General features: G+C 35.5%; 9 protein-coding genes and 1 non-coding gene across 10 annotated transcripts; 7 read left to right on the top strand and 3 right to left on the bottom strand.

The window, feature by feature from the left end:
* Window positions 1–1542: 1542 nt before the first annotated feature.
* IRC8 (Irc8p) lies at window positions 1543–4467 on the top strand (the record flags this gene model as incomplete). The annotated part of the gene is made up of 1 exon (XM_004181143.1): window positions 1543–4467. The coding sequence occupies one exon, from the start codon at window positions 1543–1545 to the stop codon at window positions 4465–4467; it is 2925 nt and encodes a 974-aa protein (XP_004181191.1).
* Window positions 4468–4985: 518 nt separating this feature from the next.
* MTR4 (ATP-dependent RNA helicase MTR4) lies at window positions 4986–8201 on the top strand (the record flags this gene model as incomplete). Its single annotated transcript, XM_004181142.1, has 1 exon — window positions 4986–8201. One exon carries the CDS (start codon window positions 4986–4988, stop codon window positions 8199–8201), a length of 3216 nt encoding a protein of 1071 aa, XP_004181190.1.
* Window positions 8202–8227: 26 nt separating this feature from the next.
* Window positions 8228–9664, bottom strand: HSM3 (Hsm3p; the record flags this gene model as incomplete). The annotated part of the gene is made up of 1 exon (XM_004181141.1): window positions 8228–9664. One exon carries the CDS (start codon window positions 9662–9664, stop codon window positions 8228–8230), a length of 1437 nt encoding a protein of 478 aa, XP_004181189.1.
* Window positions 9665–9832: 168 nt separating this feature from the next.
* On the top strand, window positions 9833–10777 carry CHM7 (phosphatidic acid-binding protein CHM7; the record flags this gene model as incomplete). Its single annotated transcript, XM_004181140.1, has 1 exon — window positions 9833–10777. One exon carries the CDS (start codon window positions 9833–9835, stop codon window positions 10775–10777), a length of 945 nt encoding a protein of 314 aa, XP_004181188.1.
* Window positions 10778–11316: 539 nt separating this feature from the next.
* ASH1 (DNA-binding transcription repressor ASH1) lies at window positions 11317–12675 on the top strand (the record flags this gene model as incomplete). Its single annotated transcript, XM_004181139.1, has 1 exon — window positions 11317–12675. The coding sequence occupies one exon, from the start codon at window positions 11317–11319 to the stop codon at window positions 12673–12675; it is 1359 nt and encodes a 452-aa protein (XP_004181187.1).
* A 1281-nt stretch (window positions 12676–13956) lies between these two features.
* SPE1 (ornithine decarboxylase SPE1) lies at window positions 13957–15504 on the top strand (the record flags this gene model as incomplete). The annotated part of the gene is made up of 1 exon (XM_004181138.1): window positions 13957–15504. One exon carries the CDS (start codon window positions 13957–13959, stop codon window positions 15502–15504), a length of 1548 nt encoding a protein of 515 aa, XP_004181186.1.
* A 1167-nt stretch (window positions 15505–16671) lies between these two features.
* TBLA0F01230 (uncharacterized protein) lies at window positions 16672–20241 on the top strand (the record flags this gene model as incomplete). Its single annotated transcript, XM_004181137.1, has 1 exon — window positions 16672–20241. The coding sequence occupies one exon, from the start codon at window positions 16672–16674 to the stop codon at window positions 20239–20241; it is 3570 nt and encodes a 1189-aa protein (XP_004181185.1).
* Window positions 20242–20466: 225 nt separating this feature from the next.
* SUS1 (Sus1p) lies at window positions 20467–20811 on the bottom strand (the record flags this gene model as incomplete). The annotated part of the gene is made up of 2 exons (XM_004181136.1): window positions 20467–20683; window positions 20744–20811. 2 exons carry the CDS (start codon window positions 20809–20811, stop codon window positions 20467–20469), a joined length of 285 nt encoding a protein of 94 aa, XP_004181184.1.
* Window positions 20812–21988: 1177 nt separating this feature from the next.
* On the top strand, window positions 21989–22753 carry YSA1 (ADP-ribose diphosphatase; the record flags this gene model as incomplete). Its single annotated transcript, XM_004181135.1, has 1 exon — window positions 21989–22753. One exon carries the CDS (start codon window positions 21989–21991, stop codon window positions 22751–22753), a length of 765 nt encoding a protein of 254 aa, XP_004181183.1.
* Window positions 22754–23319: 566 nt separating this feature from the next.
* On the bottom strand, window positions 23320–23401 carry TBLA0Ftrna5S. Its single transcript has one exon. It is a non-coding gene; the product is annotated as a tRNA-Ser (tRNA).
* Between the last annotated feature and the right edge of the window lie 790 nt (window positions 23402–24191).

Genomic DNA, 24191 nt, shown 5'->3' with positions numbered 1-24191 from the left:
GCTCCTTTTTGTCTTAATTTCTATTGAAACAAGTAAATCTTGCTGCCAAGCAATATACATTTTTATAAATTTAGGTTAATCCAACTAGAATCACAGCATACGCAAATTATTATATCGTTATATATTCATGGTAGGAGTTAAAAAAAAAGACGTAAATTAGCAAGTAATGTATTTTCTTCTTCTAGTATTTCTCGAGTCAAACATGTTCACTCTATTATGCGGTCTATAAAGATAAAAATGCAAGACCTAATTTCTTATATTTAGTGATGATGTCTCAGATACACGAGGAACTTTCAACATCATGTATAGTTGAGGAGAGTGATATTACATGGGTCTCGAGTAGAGCAACTACACCCAAGTAGGGATAATGCTTTTAATTAATAGAACACTATCAACTTTGCCTCTTTATTTTTTTTTTATTGATTAATAACGCCATAGGACACCGATTAATATCTGCTAGTGAATATTGCATTTATAAGCATCGAAGAGGAATGGAGGCACACCCTTTCCTACCATTTTTTTTCCAAAGCATTCCATTACATTATTTATTTTTCTTGGTGCCTCTGGTTTCTACTCCAGATAATTATTTTAGTTATTTAATCTTTTCTTGGCTTTTTTTTTCATTGATGCCGAAGATCCAAGGGAACATCGAAAACCATCGGATATTTTAAATTCCTGTTAAATTTTATCTCGGCCGAGTTTGGCTTTTTCCAAACCCTTTTTTTTCTCCCGTTCGATTCCCCCTAAAAGCTTCTTTTTTTTTTCCCAGATTTTCATAGGCCTTTTTCCAGTTTTAATTTTTTCTTTTTTTTTATTTTTTTTTTCTTTTTCAATATTTTTCATTTTTCCATTTTCCAACTTTTCTCCATAATGAAATTTTCCACTTTTGGCAAAGAATGTATGTGTCAAAAGCGGCAACAGCAGCGCTACCTGTTTGGGTAAAGCTTGGGCTATATATCCTAATTTGGTCAAAAGGTCAACAATAAAACATAGCAGTCGTTTGCCCTTTTCAGTATTCTAACTTCATCAACAATAATAAACCTCGATACCGTAGTAAAAACAATAAGTCTCGAACAGTAATATTCTGCCAATTCTTGTTCTAGGGTAATTGCTATACTCTTTGTGTAGAGTATTTATTTGATTACGGCTATGTTATTGATACAATACACATCGTCCGGTAGGATCTTGTTTATGATTCAGCGATTATACATTTTGATTTGGCTACCGTAACTTTTCATTATTTCCAGAGACTTTTTATATATACACATTTCCTCTCATCTGACCTCAACAACTGAATAGAAGAAAAAAAGAATTCAAAGAAAAAAAAAATTCTATTGAAAAGTAAAAATATCAATCATATTAGAATACGCCACATTAGAACAAGAAAACCATAGATTACAGTATCATATCACTTCTACCTGCTATTTATTTCAATCCTTTTTAACCACGTCATCTCTTCCCTTTGCTATTACTTTCGTTCTCTCTTACAACTACCTTCATCCTTTAATCATTAAAGAATAACTGATACATCCTCGTTAGATAATGGTATTATTCATATCTAAACGTTCTTCTTTACTGCTGATAATTCTTTTCTCAATATTACTTTGTATCACTACAACAACTTTATCCTTATCTTTATTATGTCTCCCGTTATATAATAGACAATCAAGGTTAGGATTATATTTTAAAGCATTCGATCATAATCGCTTCAGCATCAGAGATTCTTTAATTGTCTTACCTGTGATTTTATTATTTCAAGCATGTATTATTTATCCAATTTCTATATTCAATTTTTTCTTTAATAAAAAAATTAATATAAAATTTTCACAATTACTTGCCGTTTTACATCTATTATGCATTATTTTCACAATTGTAGCATTTATTATACATTTAAACTCTATTTCAAAACTGGTTTTTGAAAATATTAATACACAATTATATGATTATAAAGATATAGATAAAATTTCCGGGTTTTTGGCAAGATATAAGAAATTATGGATTTCTAATTTTGCAATTTTAATATTTACCTTAATATTCAACGCATTCTCATTTAGCTTATTATATGTTCCAATTACTTTTTTTTCATCGTTTATCACTAATGATAATTTTAAAATTATCGATACTAATACCATTGATTCAACTGAAAATACCATACAAGACTCTACAACAGAGATAGCATCTGAAAAAAATAATGAATCTTTAATGGACCAATTGAATGATCCAATGACTACAAATGCACTAATTACCACTCCATCAAGAACAACCAACTCTCCAAAACTAGCTAATATGAGAAATTCTTTTATAGAGAAAAATTACCTTCAAAAGCCAAATTTATTATTCGCGGCTATTCCGAAAAAGACTTCCGATCAAACTTTAACACCAGATATGGAATTAAAGTTAGATGTACAACAATCACAATTGCAATCTCAATTACAATCACAAATATTAAATCATGCGCTTCTGAATTCTCCAAGACCTAATCTATCAAGTCAACTTCTTTCAAGTCAATTAATATCAACTGATATATATAAATTAAATTTATACCCATCAACCAATTCTTCTCTTGAAATTTTATCCAATAATCAATACCAAAACTCAGAAAAGCTATCATTAGAAAGAACAAATAGTATTTTATTACCACCAGTTCATGATTCATTTAATGAAAACTTCAATAGTTTAACTAATTCTACAATTTCAAGCGATAAGAAAGACAATTTTCAAAATCATGGTTTAAATAATAATGATAATACTTCATCTAACAATCAACTAAATACAACCCATAAAGATCAATTTTTACATGAAAGTTTGAACTTCAGTTTTCCAGCACATAACAATCATGATTCTGATTCTGAAATGATGACTTCAAACATAAACTTGCATAGTGGTATCAATGAGGCAAACGCTTTAACACCACCGGTTGATACCAAGATAAATAATAGAGATACCCATATGAATTCCAATATTAAAACACCTTTGCATAATAAAAAAGAAAATAATCAATTTGATATAAACAATACGAATAGATATGCCATATTAAAGACCCCCGATAATAGATCTATTGATAGTGAAGCGAATGATATTATGTTAGAGACTAATGTTAATCCTGATGATATCCAACATGATACAATTAGTACTTTAAATCAATATTTGAATGAACAAATTCAAAGGGAGGAAAAAATGAAGTATAATAATCATAATGGTGATGATGAAAATAGTTCCGGTAATTCTAATTCAACTACAGATATGAATTCCACCAAAATGTACTCATTAGAAGATGGATTAAATCAAAATTTATCAACTTCTTTTTTGAATGATAAGTTATCTTTATCGATTTCAAGAACCAATACAAGACATTCGCCAACAAAATCGATGATTTCATTCATGAGCACAAACAATAATAGTAATACCACTAGTACTAATAATAATAATAATAATAATAATAATAATAATAATAATGGTGGAAATTCAAGTTTTCACACTCACCAAAGGCATCGTACCAAAAATAGTTGTGGTAGTTTCATTAATATTTCATTTACAAATAATACAATTTTAAACCATCCTGTTGTAGGCGTTAATTCTCATAGTCCTGTTACATTAACTCCATCTCCATCAAGGGCACAAACTTTAAAACGATTAGGTAAGAAAATATCAATTTCAAATATATCGGACACTTTTACACATTCAATAGGATCTTCAGAGCATAGTATTGGTATATTCGGATATGGTAACAGTAGTAATAATAATACTCTAAATAATAATTTAAGCACTAATACTATCAATAATAGTTTCAACTGTAATAATATTACATTCGTTACAAATGAAAGTCCATCCACAATCACACAACAGATTGATCCAGAGAGGAAAGGGAGTGTTGATTTTAGTTTTGTCCATTCATTACAAAAGCATAGTCATTCACCAACAAGATCTACTAATAGTATTCCTATAGATAAAAGGTTTTCTCCATCTCCAAATTCAAATAATTTACTGATAAGTCCATCATTACAATTAGGTTCATCGTCCTCACCATATTCTAGCAAGTATGTCAATTATCATAATGGTACTTCTTCAAATAGTCAATCTATGTCTTATAGTAAATCTGTTAATAATAATAGTAACAATAATAATAATTTAGCTTTACTGCCAATACCACATTTATCAAATTCTACATCAAATTTGAATAATCTGATGTTCAAAAACGAAAATAATCCTCTACTAAATAACTTTAATCCGAGTAGAATATCAAGTGTTGATACGAATGGATCACTAAGAAGAAGATCGAAAAGTATGGGAGTTACAGATGTATCAAATAATTTTGATAGAGCAAGCATCAAGTCCAATACCAGTTTCAGTGTTTTATCTTCCATTGTCTCAGATACTAACTACCCAGATTACGTTTTTAGTCAATATGACCGGGAGAAATATAAAAGACTTTCATCTAGAGATTCCCAACGAGAGCCTGATTTTTAATTATTTATCAAGATATGATATCCTAATAAAAGCTCTTACTACAAAATTGCAATTTTCTCTTAATAATATTTTCCCTCCCTCATCTTTCTTTTCTGTACTTTATATTCATTTGACCTTTTTATAATAAATACGATACCATTTTTTCTTTTTTAACTTATAATTAATCTAATTTTCCCTTAAATATATCAGAGGTGAGACGGTAGTGTTTTAAAGTTTTTTAATCTTTTGGTTACCCTCCTCTGTTTAAATTAGATGCACGGATGTATATCTATTCTTTTTTTTATGTTGAAAAATTTACGGCTCATCACTTTGCAACTCCAAAGAAAATCATTGTAGAATTTAATGAGATGAGTTCACAGGAACATTAAATATAGTTAGATATTATTGTTATTATTAGGTATTAATTAAAAAAAATAGACCATATTTAATCCGAGCAGGATCATTTTGATAAAATATAACCACAAGAAAAATAATATTGTGGAAAAAAAAAATATCAGGAGAACTATTATTAAAACGTAATGAGTTCTTTATTTGATGTTTTTGATGAAGACCCTGTTGATATTGTGGAATTAAAGAATGAAGATACAGAACTTCCACTTTTAGATGAAGATTCTAAGAAACATGCTAGAAGTGATTCTGGTAATGAAATGGATATTGATAAAGAAAATATTGATGAAGAGAAATCTAAAAAAAAATTAAAACATGGTGAGAAATTATTAGATGAAAAGAAAAAGTCAGAAGTTGTTCCTATTGTTGCTGATTCTTTTGAACAAGAACAATCGAGAGAAGTTGATGCATCTGCAGGTTTAACGAATAATTCCACCACTCAAGTAGAAGAAGATGGTAAAGTTAAATTAAAGCATCAAGTTCGTCATCAAGTCGCTTTACCGCCAAATTATGATTATTCACCAATTGCTGAACATGAAAGAAAAAATGAAGCTCGTACTTATCCATTTACATTAGATCCTTTCCAAGATACGGCTATTTCTTGTATTGATAGAGGTGAATCAGTTTTAGTTTCTGCTCATACATCTGCCGGTAAAACAGTTGTTGCCGAATATGCTATTGCTCAATCTTTACGTGAAAAGCAAAGAGTTATTTATACATCTCCAATTAAAGCTTTATCTAATCAAAAATATAGAGAATTATTAGCCGAGTTTGGGGATGTTGGTTTAATGACTGGTGATATTACTATTAATCCTGATGCTGGTTGTTTAGTTATGACTACTGAAATTTTAAGAAGTATGTTATATAGAGGTAGTGAAGTCATGAGAGAAGTTGCATGGGTTATCTTTGATGAGGTTCATTATATGAGAGATAAAGAGCGTGGTGTTGTTTGGGAAGAAACTATTATCTTATTACCAGACAAGGTTCGTTATGTATTTTTATCAGCTACTATCCCTAATGCTATGGAATTTGCTGAATGGATATGTAAAATTCATTTCCAACCATGTCATATTGTTTATACTGATTTCCGTCCTACACCTTTACAACATTATTTGTTCCCAGCTCATGGTGATGGTATTTATTTAGTCGTTGATGAAAAAAGTACATTTAGAGAAGAAAATTTCCAAAAAGCAATGGCATCTATTAGTAATCAATCAGGTGATGACCCTAATTCAGTAAATTCTAGAGGTAAGAAAGGTCAAACATTTAAAGGAGGTTCATCAAAGGGTGATGCTAGAGGGGATATTTATAAGATTGTTAAAATGATTTGGAAAAAAAAATATAATCCAGTTATTGTCTTTTCATTTAGTAAACGTGATTGTGAAGAATTAGCATTAAAAATGTCTAAATTAGATTTTAATTCAGAAGAAGAAAAAGATACATTAAGTAAAATCTTCAACAATGCTATTGCTTTATTACCTGAAACTGATAGAGAATTACCTCAAATTAAACATATCTTACCGTTATTAAGAAGAGGTATTGGTATCCATCATAGTGGGTTATTACCAATTTTAAAAGAAGTTATTGAAATTCTTTTCCAAGAAGGGTTCTTAAAAGTTTTATTTGCCACAGAAACTTTTTCTATTGGGTTAAATATGCCTGCCAAGACAGTTGTTTTCACATCAGTAAGAAAATGGGATGGTCAACAATTCCGTTGGGTTTCTGGTGGTGAATATATTCAAATGTCAGGACGTGCTGGTCGTCGTGGGTTAGATGATCGTGGTATTGTTATTATGATGATTGATGAAAAAATGGAACCACAAGTGGCTAAGGGGATGGTTAAAGGTCAAGCTGATAGATTAGATTCTGCATTCCATTTAGGATATAATATGATTTTAAATTTAATGAGAGTAGAAGGTATATCACCTGAATTTATGTTGGAACATTCATTTTTCCAATTCCAAAATGTTATATCAGTACCTAAGATGGAAAAAAAATTGATTGAATTAAATAAAGATTATGAGGGAATCAAAATTGAAGATGAAGAAATTATTAAAGATTATTATGAATTGAAACAAACTTTAGACAAGTATTATCAAGATGTTCGTCATGTAATAACACATCCTGCAAATGTATTAAGTTTTTTACAACCAGGTAGAATGATTCAAGTGAAAATTAATAATCAAATTGATTATGGTTGGGGTGTTGTTATTGACTTTAATAAAAGATTAAATAAACGTAATCCAACAGCAGGATATAGTGATCATGAATCTTATATTGTGAATGTTGTTGTTAATACAATGTATGGTGATTCACCAATTAATTTGATTAAACCTCATAACCCAGATTTACCTATTGGTATTCGACCTGCATTACCTAATGAGAAAAAAATTTGTGCTATTATACCAATAACTTTAGAATCTATTTCTCAAGTTGGTAGTTTAAGGTTATATATGCCTAAAGATATTAGAGCTTCAGGTCAAAAAGAAGTTGTTGGTAAATCGTTAGTTGAAGTGAAACGTAGATTCCCAGATGGTATACCCAAGATTGATCCTATTAAAAATATGAAGATTGAAGATGATGAATTTGTTAAATTGAATCGTAAGATTAATGTGTTGGAAGAAAAATTGAAATCAAATGCATTAACTGGATCTGTCAAACTTGATAGTTTATATGAACAATATAAAAAGAAGAATGGTATAAGAGAAAATATACAAGTATTGAAACATAAAATTATGGAATGTCAAAGTGTAATTCAATTGGAAGATTTACGTCGTAGGAAAAGAGTGTTACGTAGATTAGGATTTTGTACGATGAACGATATTATTGAATTGAAAGGTCGTGTAGCTTGTGAAATCTCTAGTGGTGATGAATTGTTATTAACTGAATTAATCTTTAATGGTAATTTCAATGAATTAAGTGCAGAACAATGTGCAGCATTGTTATCATGTTTTGCATTCCAAGAACGTTGTAAAGAGACACCCCGTTTAAAACCTGAATTGGGTGAACCATTAAAGAATTTAAAGGAATTAGCATCAAACATTGCCAAGATTATGAAAGAATCCAAGATTGAAATAGTCGAAAAGGATTATGTGGATAGTTTTAGACATGAATTGATGGAAGTTGTATTTGAATGGTGTAAAGGTGCGACATTTACACAAATTTGTAAAATGACAGATGTTTACGAAGGTTCTTTAATACGTATGTTTAAAAGATTGGAAGAATTGGTTAAAGAATTGGTAGAAGTGGCTAATACTATTGGTAATGTAGCATTGAAGGAAAAAATGGAATTAATCTTGGAATTGATCCATAGAGATATTGTATCAGCTGGTTCTTTGTATTTATAAAAAATTTGTAAGCGAAAGTATGTAATTTATATAGTGTTGTTGAATTTTTTTTTTTTTTTTATTAAAGCTATTTGAGGTGTATAAGTAGGTGTAGAATTATATTCTTTTTTCAAAGGTTCGAACCAAACATCGAGAATTGATTTATCGAAATGTAAGAAATTTTCCAATACTTCATTTCTCAATTCTACTGTTTCTGATTCAATAATGTTTGATTTGTTTGTATTTAAAAGATTAGAAATAATGGAGGGACAATTGTTAATTAAAAAGACTATGCAATGATGATATTGAGACATTTTTTGTAACAGGACCATTTGTTCCAAGTAAGGTAATTGTAAAAGAGAGTTGATGTTTGGTGTAATTAATTGGAAAGTTTGAGGAAGAGTTATTAAATTTCTTAGAATGGGTATATTTGAAGGTTTGAAAATGGAGAATCGAGTGCAAAGAGAATTATGGTGGATGAATAAATAATTTGGATTTGTAAATGATAAGAAATCAACGATATCGGGACAAATGGGGGAGATCTTTAAATAGGAAGTATCTAGAGCATGGTAGATGGAAGAATCATTAAGGTAGGATATTTTGGCGAATAATTTAAAAATATGTGTCTTGGCAAACGATTGTATATCTGGGTAAGTATCGATATCCTTATATATGGAGCCATAAGCATTAAAGATTGGTTGGAAATCAGGTAATGACCAATGCGAAGTGGAGGTGAGTATTGAATCGAGTAATGAAGTATGATAATTTGTCAAATTAATAAAACAAAGAATATCAGATTGTAATAGTTTGAAAAGATCATTTGATGAGAAGAAAAAAATTTTTTTATCCAAATTAAAAGAGTTTGTGGTGTTGAAAGATGTGAATAATGATTGTAAAAGGGTCAATGCTCTTGCGAAAATGATTGGATCATTGGACGATCTAGCAGATTGTAAACAAATATGGGATTCAGTTTGAGTTAATAGGTATGATTTGAAAATGGGATTATTGGAAAAAAAAATTTCAATTTGAGATACGATAGAGATTTGAGTTGAGACGTTGAAGTATAGTTGTAAAACGTGAGGATAACAGAGGGGGGAAGGGGAGGAATTTATGATGTGTAAAGTTGAAATGGCAAGTTGAGGGATATTAGAATCCAAAGCCGATTGGAGATCTGAGAGAGAATAGATGTTTGTGATTGTATCGAAATCTGTGATTGATATGATTTTTTGTAACAATTCCAAGATGGAATCGAAATCCAATCCGATGGGAGGGTGGAGCAAAGTTTGTTTCAAGTTAACCAAGAGAGAGGAAGGCACAGGGGTGTGTTGAGATAAATTTAACGAACAGACATCGATGAGTTTGTTTAATTGAGTAATGGAAGTGGTGTTGATATTTTGGAGGGTGGTGTTGATATTTTGGAGGGTGGTGTTGATACTTTCCAGGGCGGTGTTCAATAGGTCTATGGTTTGGTTTATATCTTGCATGATGGGATGTGTGTTGTGTTATTTCCAATATGGTGGGGGGGTGGACTTGTATTTTTTCATGTATATATACATATATAAAAAAAGCAATAAAGCGAGTATGCAAAGCAAGGCATATCAAGGCATATCAAAACACACACACCAAAACACATCAAAACAAGACAAGACAAGATGAATGAAGCTCGCAAGGCATCGTTGTATAAGGATTTCCGGTATTTAAAAGATTTGAACCCGGAAGGGTACGAAGCCAACGTAGAGGCATGGGTTGTGTATATATTCAAGAAAGTGATGGGGGAAGTGATAGTGAGGTTTGAGTTGGAAGAGTATCGAGATGACAAGTATGGTATACCCAAGAGTATTGATATGAGTATTGATCGGATGGTGGAGGAAGGGAGATTGGTACCCAAGAGACAATTTGCCAAAGAGCGGGTTGAGAGTGGGAGTGGGAGTGGGAGTGGCAGTGGCAGTGGGAGTGGCAGTGACAGTGAGAGCGATAGCACATTGGTACAATGGTTCAAGACATTGAGTTTACGGAGAGATGTGGCAAATGAGACGAAATTTCATAGTCGAGATAATGAAACTCCGAACGATTATTTGAAAAAGATCGAATATGTCAATGTAGGGTATTTAAGAGAGAAATACGAAGGTGAGATGGTGAAACAACTGGATGGTATGATGAGCAAGAGGGTATGTCGTGAGGATCTGGTATTTGGGCGAGATGAGTTTTGTCACGAAACAGGGATGGTAGCCAAGGGGCGTGAATATTGTTGGGCGATGGAGGTTTATATGTCACAGTATAAGCACAAGATCACAGTGGATGGAGAGGTAATTTTCATCGGAGGAGAAGAAGAGTTGAGCGAGGTGGATAAGGCGGTTGGAGCCATCAAGAATGCTATATACAAGCTGGAACGTCGAGGCATGGAGGATGGGCGGCTACGCAATTTGCGGGTGTTGAAGGAAAAGCTCATCGCTGGGATGGACAACAGGCGGGTGTTTGAGTTGTTGAGGCAAGCGAGGGGGGCATTGAAGAGCGTGGGGGGCTGGGACGGGAGGGACTGGAACGGGAGGTCCTGGAACAGGAGGGACTGGAACGGGAGGTCCTGGATCAAGACGTAGGGCCAAACACAACACAGCAAGCCGACGTGCCCTGCTCAAAACCAGCAGAACCAGCACAAACAGAAAACAGGTCTGCAATTTCAGCTGCGTCTGCCACTGCCTCTGCCACCGCCTCTGCCACCGCATATCCTGCCGTGCCGCATTCCCTGCCCAGCAGTCGCAATACGAATCGCACACGCGAGCCTGCACTGCAATCTGCACTGCAATCTGCATTGTAGCCTGCCTGTAGCCTGCCTGCAACATGCCTGCAACAGGCCTGCTATGCTATGCCAATAACCAGCCATCCCAGCAACCAGCAATCCGCGACGTGTTTTGTGCCGTGAAAAACTCGCCCGCCTCGCCGCCTCGCCGCCTCGCCGCCTCGCCCGCCTCGCCCGCCTCTGGTATATAACCGCGAGCCGCGAGCCGCGAACCTTTCTGCAGTCTGCCTCGCCTGCTCTTGCCAGCTTTTGCCAGCTCGCCAAGATTCGTGTCCGCCTCGCCTCCCTCGCTTCCACCCTCCCTCGCTTCCGCCTTCCGTTTTTGTGTCTCGCCTCACCATGTCCATCTCTTTGCCGCCATTACGATCCAATCCAGACCTCGCTTCTCCCATAGCCGCCACAAAACTGCCCTCGCTCCATCGACTCCGTCTGCTAGGTCCAGGACCGTCGCCTTCAACCTTGTATCCAGACACTTGTCCACCCTCCTCCAAATCACAGCAATTGTTACTGGCTTGGGCTCGCCATTGTGGTTACTTGGATTCGTCTCACCTTCGCCGTCGTCGTGATGACCGTCCACACCATACACCGCTGCATGTGCCTCCATCCGTAACGATCCGTAACGACCCATTCCAAGGCTTGTTAAACCCTCTGCCCCATTGCATTACCGGCAACACGCAGGTCCAACCTCCAGACCCTCCCAAATCGCCACCTCGTAAAACTCACAGTCCGGCCCCCTCGGTAGGGACTACGACTCTTCCAGTTCCAATGACTCCTCCAATGAGTCCTGGCACAACGTCTACCATCGAACCCGCTTCCACTTTGGAATCCATACAGCCTTGTCATTCGCACTGGCACTCGCACTCGCACTCGCATTCGTATTCTCCCCCTCCGTTACTGACCCCCAGCAAAAGCAGCCAGGACATTCTCAGTTTCACCCCCGTCGTAAGCACCAAGTTGATCCAATTGGTAAAGGCTAAACGGAACGAACACCAATATACCGTATCGAAAAAACATAAAAAGACCGACTCTTTTAAAGCTTTGCAATTGAAACGTCTGCTAGACACTCGTGCGTCCATCTCTGCGCCAGACTTGGTCCCCAACAAACCATTGCTTCGACACGAGGATGCCACGGCAAATTCGCCCTCTCCTTCGCCCTCTCCTTCCCGCTCACGTTCCGCTTCACCCACAAGACAATTTGTCATGAAGCTGCAAAACTATTCCTCTCCAAACGCTTCACCAACAACCTCTCCTCGTTCCTCAAGAAGTACTTCTCCATCACGTCAATCTCACTCCCACTTGCACTTGCACTCCCACTTGCACTCACACTCACCCTCACCCTCACACTCCCAGCCTCAGACTATCCCAGAACACGCAACCGAAAACGTATCTGAAACAAAAGAACCCCCTCGTCCTTCCCGTCGCCACCATAGACAATGTCTAAGTTGTCGTTCCACTGACTCTCCTTGTTGGAGACCATCTTGGTCAGGCCTAAAGACTCAACAGTTATGCAACTCGTGTGGCTTGCGTTACAAAAAGACCAAAACACGATGTTTGAATAATGATTGTCGTAAAATCCCCACAAAATCAGAATTGATTATCATGAAAAATAACGGTCAAGTTCAAGAGACCACCAATAACACTACCATCACAGGTTATACTTGTTTATTCTGTAATCATATCACTCACACCGAAACTTAATTATACTATACATATACACCTACATACGCATATACATATACACATACATACGCATACACGCACCCTCGCATATTCGAAAACACGTAATTTTCTATTCAACTTGGCCTCGCTAATTGCATTCTTCACACTTGCATGGAGAGCAAGAACTGCATTTAGCTGGAGCACAGGAACAATCTTGGCATGCATACTTGTAAATAACTGACCAGCGCGCAAGAAAAGTTGTCCAAAAATATAAAGCCTCGTAGGAAAAACGATACTCTTGTTTATTGCAATCGTATAAGCTGAGCACTTTCACTGCAATAAGACATTGTATCTTATTGTTATTGACTTTGGTGTAATCCAAGTCGCTAAAAGTCCCTCACCATGTATTGCACATAAGATAAAACAGGAAGTCACTACTTTCATAGAAGGTAATTTTCCAAATAAATCGATCCACTAATGCAGAGCCTACAGATCTCCTGATTGATGGTCTGCAGACAGGTATGTAGTAATAGCCTTTATGAAGTTTCAAGCTCCTACGTGTGTGATCTGAGACGGTAACGTGTTAATCCCAACAGTTATCAACAAGGCAACTTGTTTGAAAAAAAAATAAATATCCTTGTACAAAAATTGATGCATCAACGTGTCACTTTATAAAAAAAGCATGCTCTCCCGCCCTTGCACCACTTGCATTGGGTTGTATTCATATTTAATGCAACTTTTTGGGAGAAACGTTACGAACGGCTTTGAATAACAATTGAGAAACAATATGTAATTTAGAACTTGGCAAATTTTCATGAGCATCAGGGTTTTGATTGAATTAAAACACATTCGGCATACAGAAACATTCTGGTAACAACTAGAAAACTCCGGATTCTACTGTGTTTGTTTCGTGACGAAATTTTTCACCGAAACAATCCATATTAGAAGGAAATTGGCATCCGATCAATTTTCATTGTACAATCAAAATTTATAAAATTGGCAATTACGCTATTTTTAGTTACACTCTTCGGAATGGAAAGCATTAGAGTAACAGTTCCTGACTAATAAACTCAATTTGAACTTAAAAAAAAAATAGGCTTATAGTATGATAAGCAATTGGATTTGAACGTGTCACAAGACATTTATTATCTACATATTTGTCTTTTTTTTTTTTTTCTTATATGACTCTTCTATAGAATTCCCAGCATTGACTCGTGGTTTCCTTACGCCAAAGGGTGGTTAAAAAAATTCCTAAAAATTTTTTTTAATAAATAAACATTCATACGGCACATCTCATCATCACCCTCTTTTATTAAATTTATGACACCTGAGTTATCCGTAGTAAATACACTCAACAACAGCTCACGCTTCGCGTCACCTTGCTGCGCCGCACACTCGGCATTGCTCCCCGTCCGAGATGAAAACTTTCAAATAAAAAACCTTTTCATATATAAACAGCCATCTCATCGCTGCCAAATTTTACAGATCTCAAAAGTGTCGCCAAAACCCCACTCCTGTGCCCCTCCACCGATCATGACTTCTGATACTCTTACCATGTCAAAGCTGGGTCAAGAACAGCTTCTCACAGAGACACTGCTCAACCACTTGATCTCTAAAGATATCGCCACCCCTCTGCCACATGATTCAAATGCTCTTACCCTACAATCCCATAAGATGATCGAATCTGCATTAACTTCGAGGTTAAGTTCCACAGAATCTGAGGATTCCTTCTTCGTTTGTGATCTGGGAGAAATCAAACGTTTATACCAGTCCTGGCGTATCCATCTCCCAAGGGTGAAACCATTTTACGCTGTAAAATGTAACCCAAACCAAGAAATCTTAAAGACTTTAAGAGATCTAGGTCTGGGCTTCGACTGTGCCTCGAGATCGGAAATAGACACAGTGTTAAGTCTAGATGTTTCTCCTGAAAGAATCCTTTATGCAAACCCATGCAAAGCTTCCTCCTTCATTAAACACGCTTCAGAAGTCGGTGTTTTGAAATCTACTTTTGATAATTCTGATGAATTATACAAGATTAAACGTTTCCATCCAAATTCCGAATTATTCATACGGATTGCCACGGATGATGAATCAGCTCAATGTAGATTATCCACAAAATACGGGTGCCACTTGGACCAAGTCGATTCACTTTTGCAAACAGTCAAAGAGTTAGAATTAAACTTGGTAGGTGTCGCTTTCCATGTGGGATCTGGTGCTTCTGACTACAACAGTCTTTACAAAGCCATTAGAGACTCCAAATATGTCTTCAATAGAGTCGAAGAAATGGGCTTGCCTTCGTTAAAAGTACTAGATGTCGGTGGTGGATTCCAATATCATTCGTTTGTCCAAGCTGCCGAAGTAGTCAATTATTCGTTACAAGAGTTTTTCCCACGTGAAGCATTCTCTGAGTTGCAAGTCATCGCTGAGCCTGGTAGATATTTTGTCTCTACAGCTTTGACTCTTGCTACAAATGTCATTGCAAAGAGACGGCCTAACAACGATAACACTTCATCCATGATCTATGTTAACGACGGGGTCTACGGTAACTTGAATTGTATTTTATTCGACCATCAAGTGCCTACTCCAAAAATTTTATTCCATTCAAATTCTTACCACTATAACTCTGCCACTTCTTCTGATCACTGCATCCCTGACAAGATCGAAAACAAAATATCAATGTGGGGACCCACTTGTGATGGTCTTGATTGTATCAAGAACAATTACTATTTGAAATATGATCTAGACGTTGGAGATTGGATTTATTTCCCAAACTTGGGTGCATACACTTCAACCGCAGCCACTCAATTCAATGGTTTCCAACAATTCTCAGATTTCATCTATATAGATAGTGAAGCCGCTTATAATTAAGCCTTTCTACAGTTTGTTTTGTTAAAGTTTCACCAATATGTAACCTGGCACAATTAATCATATGCCCATACATCTAACTAATTTCTATACCCTATATATGACGAGATACCAGCCGGAAGTACTACAAGCTTTTCTAATATTCAAACTTTATTTTTTTTTTCTATGGAATGGGAAGTTTTTAAGTAATCTTTGGGAAACAGCAGGAAAATCTGTTTAAAAAAATGTTTAATTAAACCAAGAATGTACAAGCATGGGTGAACTTAAATAAGAATAAATAAATAATATAGCCATGCTTTAGCAACCTCAGCTTTGCTCTGTATGAGTATTCTCATACATACATATACATATTCATTTTCTTGGTGCTTTTTTATTAGTTTGTCCAGTACGCCTGCTGCTATTAGTAAAACAACAGATCATTACAAGAGGCCCACCTGAGCCAGCAACAGATATATACAGATTTACTCGAAAAAGTTTACATAGAGCAAAGGATGAGCTGAAAAGCCAAAGACTCGACCTCGCATTAGTTTATCCCCGTTATATTCTTCCACCATCGCTACTGCTCTTCGGTATTTGAAGATCATATATTTCCCCCAATATACAAGCCAATCTTGAGGTCATCCAAAGGCAGTTATCAAAAATGAACTGGATAGAATAGCTGTCACTAAATATGCACATGTAAAAGCAAGCAACTTTCCAGATTCAATACTTAGCATGGATATTACTACAGGCACAGGTGAAAATCTTGTTCACGGAAAAAGTAAGAGTCAATACTTTATATATTATTCCTCTTCATAGCCTATACATAACAAAACATACTTACCTTTGCAAAGATCTGCCTTATATATCCACCATTTTCCTTCAGTTGTCTTAAATATATTAACATAGATGGATGTAATAGCAGATCCTGTATTATTTGCCTGATTACTGTTTTCGTGTCTTGTTGCTTATCCTTCATTTCGCGTTTTGGCCTTTGTCCCTTTCCTTTGGCCCTCTTGTTTTTTTTTGACCCTATTTGCCTGTCCCAATCCTGTTCCTGTCCCTCTTGTTTGTCCCTAAGTCCTCTCGCCACCACCATTCGTTTTGCTGGTGGTTCGCTCGCGCGTATATAAACTCAACGCTCCGCGTCCCGCCACAAACTCCCATTTGTGGCACTAAACCAACATCCCAATGAACGCCGACCCGCCTCCCCCCCAGCTCGCACACGCCGCCGCTCATCTTCCACAACCAGCTCATTCGGCTCCCCCCCATGACGCTCTCACACAAGCGACTGCAGAAACTTGGTTATCCATCGCAGCTCTTGCTGAAACTTTGGGAGATTCGGACCGTGCTGCTTTAGCTTACGATGCCACTTTACAGCATAATGCCTCTTCTACAAAGGCTCTTACTTCTTTAGCTCATCTTTATAAGGCTCATGATATGTTCCAACGTGCTGCAGAGCTTTATGAAAGAGCTTTGGTCATAAATCCCGAGTTATCCGATGTTTGGGCTACTTTGGGCCATTGTTATTTAATGCTGGACGATTTGCAACGAGCTTACAATTCGTATCAGCAAGCTCTTTACCGTTTGACCAATCCCAATGTTCCTAAGTTATGGCATGGGATTGGTATCTTGTATGATAGGTATGGTTCGTTGGATTATGCTGAAGAAGCCTTTGCCAAGGTGTTGGAATTGGACCCGGGTTTTGAGAAAGCCAATGAAATTTATTTCCGTCTGGGGATCATCTATAAACACCAAGGGAAATGGGCTCAAGCTTTAGAATGTTTCAAATACATCTTACCTAATTTGCCAGTTCCTTTACAAGAATGGGATATTTGGTTCCAAATAGGTACTGTCTTGGAAAACATGTCTGATTGGACAAGTGCCAAAGATGCATACGAGCATGTCTTGTTACAAAACGAACGTCATGCAAAGGCTCTTCAACAATTGGCTTGTCTTTACGGAATGAACAACCTTTCCTTTTATAATCCTCAAAAGGCGTTGAGTCTATTGTTAAAGTCTCTGGAATTCGATCCCTCTGATGCAACCACTTGGTATCATTTGGGTCGTATCCATATGATCCGTACCGATTATACCGCTGCGTATGATGCATTCCAACAAGCAGTCAACCGTGACTCGAGAAACCCAATCTTCTGGTGTTCTATTGGTGTGCTATACTACCAAATCTCTCAATATCGAGACGCTTTGGACGCCTATACAAGAGCTATCCGTTTGAATCCTTATATTAGTGAGGTCTGGTACGATTTAGGTACGCTGTATGAGACTTGTAATAATCAATTAACAGACGCCCTAGATGCTTACAAACAAGCTGCTAGATTGGATCCAGAAAACGTCCACATTAGAGAACGTCTTGATGCATTGACTCAACAATTATCAAACCCACAGCATTTGCAACAATTACAACAGCAACAGCAACAGCAACAACCACAACCCTCACTACTCCAACCTACTGTTCCAACTACTTCTCCACAATTGCAAATTCAAATGCAATTACAGCAGCAGCAGCAACAACAACAACAGCAACAGCAACAACAACAGCAACAGCAACAGCAACAGCAACAGCAACAGCAACAGCAACAGCAACAGCAACAGCAGCAACAGCAACAGCAACAGCAACAGCAACAGCAACAGCAACAGCAACAGCAACAGCAACAGCAGCAACAGCAACAGCAACAGCAACAACAGCAACAGCAACAACAACAACAACAACAGCAGCAACACCAACAGCAGCAACACCAACAACACCAACAACAACACCAACAACACCAACACCAACAACACCAACACCAATTGCAATTACAGCAAGCTCATATGATAAGCCAACCTAACGCTACACCAATGGTTCTACAACCAGCATTACAAATCAACGATCAATCAGACAATCCATTGAATGTTAAGCACACTGCCCCTTCCATCAACCAGTTAACTTCAAATCAATCAGCAATGTCGATTGATAGAATTCAACAACAACCTTTGGCTAAATTAAACAACCCTTCAACGGAATCAATTTTACCTCAGAAACGGTCCAATGAACCAACAAAGATGCCCTCCATATTAACTAATGACGAACCATTGAATAAGAGACAGAAGGAAAACACAATGGCTCCAATCTCAAATTTGACAAATCCAACTGCAAATTCAAATGCTACTGCAAATACCCTACCTTCATTGAACAGCGTCACAATGCCTCAACAGAATCTCACATCTCAACCCTCTATATCCGCTATCACTCAAAACACTTCTCCAATCAATTCTTTGGTTAATCCAAATTCAAACGCATTTCCGGTAGCAACTTCTCTAAACTCGGTGAGCTCGGTGGTAAACCCAGTAACAACAAATGCAACCGCACCGGTGTCTGTTTCGCCAGTAACTGAGGCTACAACTGCTGCTGCAGTTTCCCCTCCTACTGCACTTGCTCCAGTGATAACCGCTTCTGAATCTGTTGCTCCTGCAGCTGCTTCTCCTGTAGCTGCAATTGCAACTTCTACTATACCTGCTCCTGCAGTGGTTTCGCCTGTGGTTTCTCCAGCAGTTACTCATAAACCTTCAACTACACAATCTTTAGCTACTTTGACTGAAGCTTCAACAAGTGAACAACCTATACCAGCAGAAGCTTCAAACGAGACTCCTCCTGTCGAGGCTTCTGCTGATGCTGTAACAGTTAGTTCAGCTGAACCAAAGGTCGAAACAGAAAATGAACCGGAAAAGGTGGAACCTCAAGTAGAAGCTCAAGTCGAAAAACAAGTAGAAACTCCAACGGAAGCCCCAGTGGAAGCCCCAGTGGAGACCCCGGCAAAGCCTCCAGCAGAAGCCCCAGCAGAAGCCCCAACGGAAGCTCCAACGGAACCCCCAGTAGAAGCTCCAGTCGAGGCCTCAATGGAAAAACAAGCTGAACCTCAATCTGAACCTCAATCTGAACCTCAATCTGAACCTCAACCTGAGGCTCAACAAGAAATTCAAACTGAAACTCAAGCTGAAACTACTCCTACATCAGAATCAGCTACTACTACTACTACTACTACCACCACTACAACGGCAACTTCTAATACCCCCGTTGCTCCTGTTGCCACTCCCACTTCTACTCCCTCAACTGCACCAGAAGAAACTTCATCTGCACCAGTTGAAGCTGTATCTGAAGCAGTCCCTACAACTTCTCAAGTAGCAGAACCTATTACTTCAACCTCTCAAGTTTCGGAGCCTCTTCCTGCAACATCTCAAGCTTCTGCTGAAAATACTGTCGCAGAATCTGCTCCTGCAGAAACTCCTTCCACAGAAACTCCTCCTAAGGAAGCTCAAGCACCTGCAGAATCATCATCGGAAATTCTATCTAATGATGTATCATCTAATGAAAATCCTTCTACTACTACAGAATCTGCATCTGCTCCTGCTCCTGTGCCTGCGCCAACTTCTACTACTGCAACTTCCCCCGCTCCTCCTGTTGTCGAATCCAATGAAACTACTTCTACAACAGAAACCATCATTAAGCCAACTGCTGAAGCAATGGAGACTTTAAAAGAACAAGTTCAAAATAGATCAGATGAATCTGTTACACCAACTTCGGACACTCAAAAAGCTGACTCTAATCAAACTAAAGATACTACTTCAACCGCTCCAATTACAAGTTCAATGGCATCTTCGGGCTCTGCTACTGAAACTACTACAAATGTCACTGCAAATTCATCCACTCCAAGTGAAAACGTCGTTAGACAAGTTGAAGAAGATGAAAATTATGATGATTAATGAATATATTATGGAAAATACAACCACTTCCTATCCGCCCGTATATATATATGTATATATTCATAATTAAATTGTACCATTATTAAGAAGATATTTAGTTTAATAAATTTCTTCTATCTTTTCTTTCTTTTAAATATCCTTTTTGTTTATTTTTATTTTTAAATGTTTTTTTTTTTTTACTTTTCTTTAAATCTTACATTATACAAAGATAATCTATATAAATGATTATTGTTCAATTATTTCGTCTAAAATGGCTTGAATCTCATTAATAATTTCATTTTTAATTTGTTCATTTAATAAATTATGACCCTCAGGTTCCATTTTATTTAATAGTTCATTATATTTAATTTCTTTATTTGACATTATTTCTTGTTTGATTTTAATTTTCATTTTATCAACCCATCCATCCTCAATTAATCGTTGTGTTAATTTATTAGAAATACTAGTTTCATGGTTAGTACTTTAGAAAGATTAACAATTACTTGTACTAAAATATACTTACTTCTCATAATTACCAGACTCTATTAAATAGTTTTGTATTTGTTCTCTAATATTAACTTCATTACTCATTTCTAATTTGGCTGCATTCTTTTTTTGATATATTATACACAAATAATTATTGTTAGATTTCTTTTTATATAATTTCGGACCGAAAAATTGATCTACAATAATTAATATTGAGTATTATAATATGATAGTTTTATGAAAAATTAATAAACTTGTTTTAGTAATGAAATTTGATGAATAAAAATTTATTTTCCCCTTCAATAGTTTCAAAAATAATTAGCATAGAAAATTTTTAAGAAGCTTGTATGATGGTCCAATTCATAAAGAATAAATTTTAAAGCTATGAGATGGTTTTCCATCATCCATATATAAGGTAAAAAAAAAAGATGCCTTTATTGAAATATTTACAAATAACTGAATGAATGTATAAAAATGAATATTCTCTTACTGAAGGGAAGAAATATTTTATTTAATGTCTATTTTTCAAGAATATTTATGAAATTTTAGTGTGTGAAGCTCTTCGCGTTGGCAATTATCCCCTCATGCTAGTATTTGTACGATATATGAATCTTTTAAAAATTTTACATTTCAGTTTTTTTTAATTAACAAAACTTGAATATTATTTCAATAAACGTTCCTAGCCAATTCTATCAAAATATCTTCAACTTCAATTGATCTAAATGCAGATTGTATCAATTGAAATCGTTTAATAAATATAATAAATGATTGTTTCTTGGACGTATCTTTAATCCTTATTTCAGTCTTGAATGAATCTAAGTTTTTATTTTTTTTACCTTTTTTCTATTATTGTAAGCAATAAATTTCTCAGTATTGCTTTGAGCTGGCATTATTCATTAAGACACAGTACAATATCAAAAAAAAATGTCATGTTGATAGTGTCTAAATAGTAAAATCTAGGCTATTATGTTATAAAGCAGAAATACTCGTTCAAAATATACATCTACTACATAATTATTATGTATTTACCTTAAGGTAAGTTGCACGTGTCACTCACGTGCATGTAATCTTAAATTAAATAATCTCTACCATTCTTTAATATACTAGCTATCTAGTTGAGATGTTGGAAAAAGAGAGAAATCAGATACATTTGTTGCTAAATAGCAGGTAGGAAAAGTTCAACGTGCCAAGTGTTTGGTGATGTAATATCAATGATATACATTGTTTGATTTTTGACTCCATTTTAACTAAATTGTTTCAGATTTTTTATATATATATTTTTATGACGATTGTTGCATTATGTTCCAAGAGTATATTTAAGCTTTTACCTTCAAGGTTTTTATTAATTGGAAAGCGTCACATCTCAATCAAATCGAAAACATTAGATAACATAATACAAAGTAAAATGAGCAAGAAAGGTGATCCAAGAGATTCAAAATTAATTGAAAAAAAAATTGTACAAGATACAAATGAATGTAAGTGGATTGGTCTTGAAAAAATCACATATTTAGATCCAAATGGCGTTACTAGACAATGGGATAGTGCTGTGAGAAAGACTAGAAACTCCGGCGGTATAGATGGTATTGGTATGTTTACAATTTTGAAATACCATGATAATAAAACTCCAGATCAAGTGTTGCTACAAAAACAGTTTAGGCCTCCTGTAGAAGGTGTTTGCATCGAAGTTCCAGCTGGTTTAATAGACGCTAATGAAGATGTAGAAACAGCTGCTCTAAGAGAATTAAGAGAAGAAACTGGTTATGTTGGTAAAATTATTGACGTTGGTCCGGTTATTTTTAATGATCCAGGATTCACTAACACGAATATGTCTTTATTAACTGTAGAAGTAGATATGAGATTACCAGAAAATATTAATCCAAAGACAGAATTAGAGGATAATGAATTCATTGAATGTTTTACAGTCCCATTAAGTACATTTGATGAAGAAATGGTTAAGTTAAATCAACAAGGTTATAAGTTAGATGCAAGGGTTCAAAATGTGGCACATGGTATTTGGGTGGCTAAAAATTATAATGTATTCAAATAATTTTTTCCTATTTTCTTAATGTGTTTTTATATATAAATAAATACAACACTCAGCGTAACATTTTATTTAGAAGATAAAAATAAGGCCTAATTATTTATGATAGACTTTTGAAAAATAAGTTAAACAAAAAAAGGTTAAAATAAACTAATTTTCCAAGGTTTAAAATTCTTATAAGCAAATTATTATGTATTCAATAGTTAAAATTTCGTGAAAAGTGATATTTATACTGCTCAGTTTGAATGTAACAATTTTTATGCTTTGCTACTCCCAGTAGTATATCTTTTTGGCTGCTAGTTTAATACCAACTGTTTATTAAACTATACAACTGTATACTTGAGCCTATGTAAGTTAAATATTACGTTTCGATTTGTTCACTATACACTTCCATCTTTTGTATTTCGTCCTTTTTGTTTTCTGGTTCTTACCTCTTTGTTCTACCTTAACTCTCTAGTTTATTCTTCTAGCTTTAGATTCTTAAATAGAATTTATGTTCATTCCGTTACCACGTGATCTTGGTTTAAACACGTAACTAATGTAGCTCACACTACGTGACATTTAAAAAATAACGACACCTGCAGGATTTGAACCAGCGCGGGCAGAGCCCAACAGATTTCAAGTCTGTCGCCTTAACCACTCGGCCAAAGTGCCAATTTTTAAGTTTTGTTGTAGACGAGATTGACTTTATACTCATCTACAAGTTGCTAACTAGAAATTATACATAACACTGAGCAACTGCTAGTTGCATACCTGTGAATATCGGTTCGATGCATAATCTCTACTAGTTAGCCAGCATTACTTAAACTGTGCACTCCTACCCTTGTAAGTAAGTTTACAAACAGTCCAATTAAGGTAAAATGGGAAAGCTGGCGTTGACCTTTGAAAAGTATTTAAAGGCCAGCTTTTCGAGACTTAAGACATAAATTTATAGTTCTTTCATATAGTTATTTAGTTTAAAAAGAACAACAATTATATTCGTAAGTTCGAAGTATTAACTGCTGTTAAGTTAATAAGATTGTTAAGTTAAGTTTTGGTAGTTACTATTTAAGTGTATCGTACTCCTAGGTTGGTTTACAACAAGTTTTATTAGATAGTAATTTTACTATTAATTTACAGATAAGTACTCTAAACTTATTTATCTTTTCATCGACAATTCTGCTGGAAAATAATAGAATTATTCTCTAATTATTTCGTAAAAAGACATTTTTATTAAGGGTTTAATTTTCACATGCCTGTTTTGTGGTTCATAATTAAGGTATTAGTTAGGTAAGGTGAATGTTCTTTATAGTTAAAGAACATTTATCAATGGAGCTTATTTTAGCTTACTATATAAAGAGCATATTTTGTAAATAATTATAGATGTGTATAGAGTATGTAAAAGAAGTAATCCAAAATTACATCAAAATACATTATTAAATAATGTCAGATTCCCTTCAATTCC

The sequence above is a fragment of the Henningerozyma blattae genome, chromosome 6 (genome assembly GCF_000315915.1).
Source record: "Henningerozyma blattae CBS 6284 chromosome 6, complete genome".
NCBI lineage: Eukaryota > Fungi > Ascomycota > Saccharomycetes > Saccharomycetales > Saccharomycetaceae > Henningerozyma > Henningerozyma blattae.
Note: the sequence above shows the minus strand (reverse complement) of the source record. Positions and strands in the feature narration are given on the sequence as shown.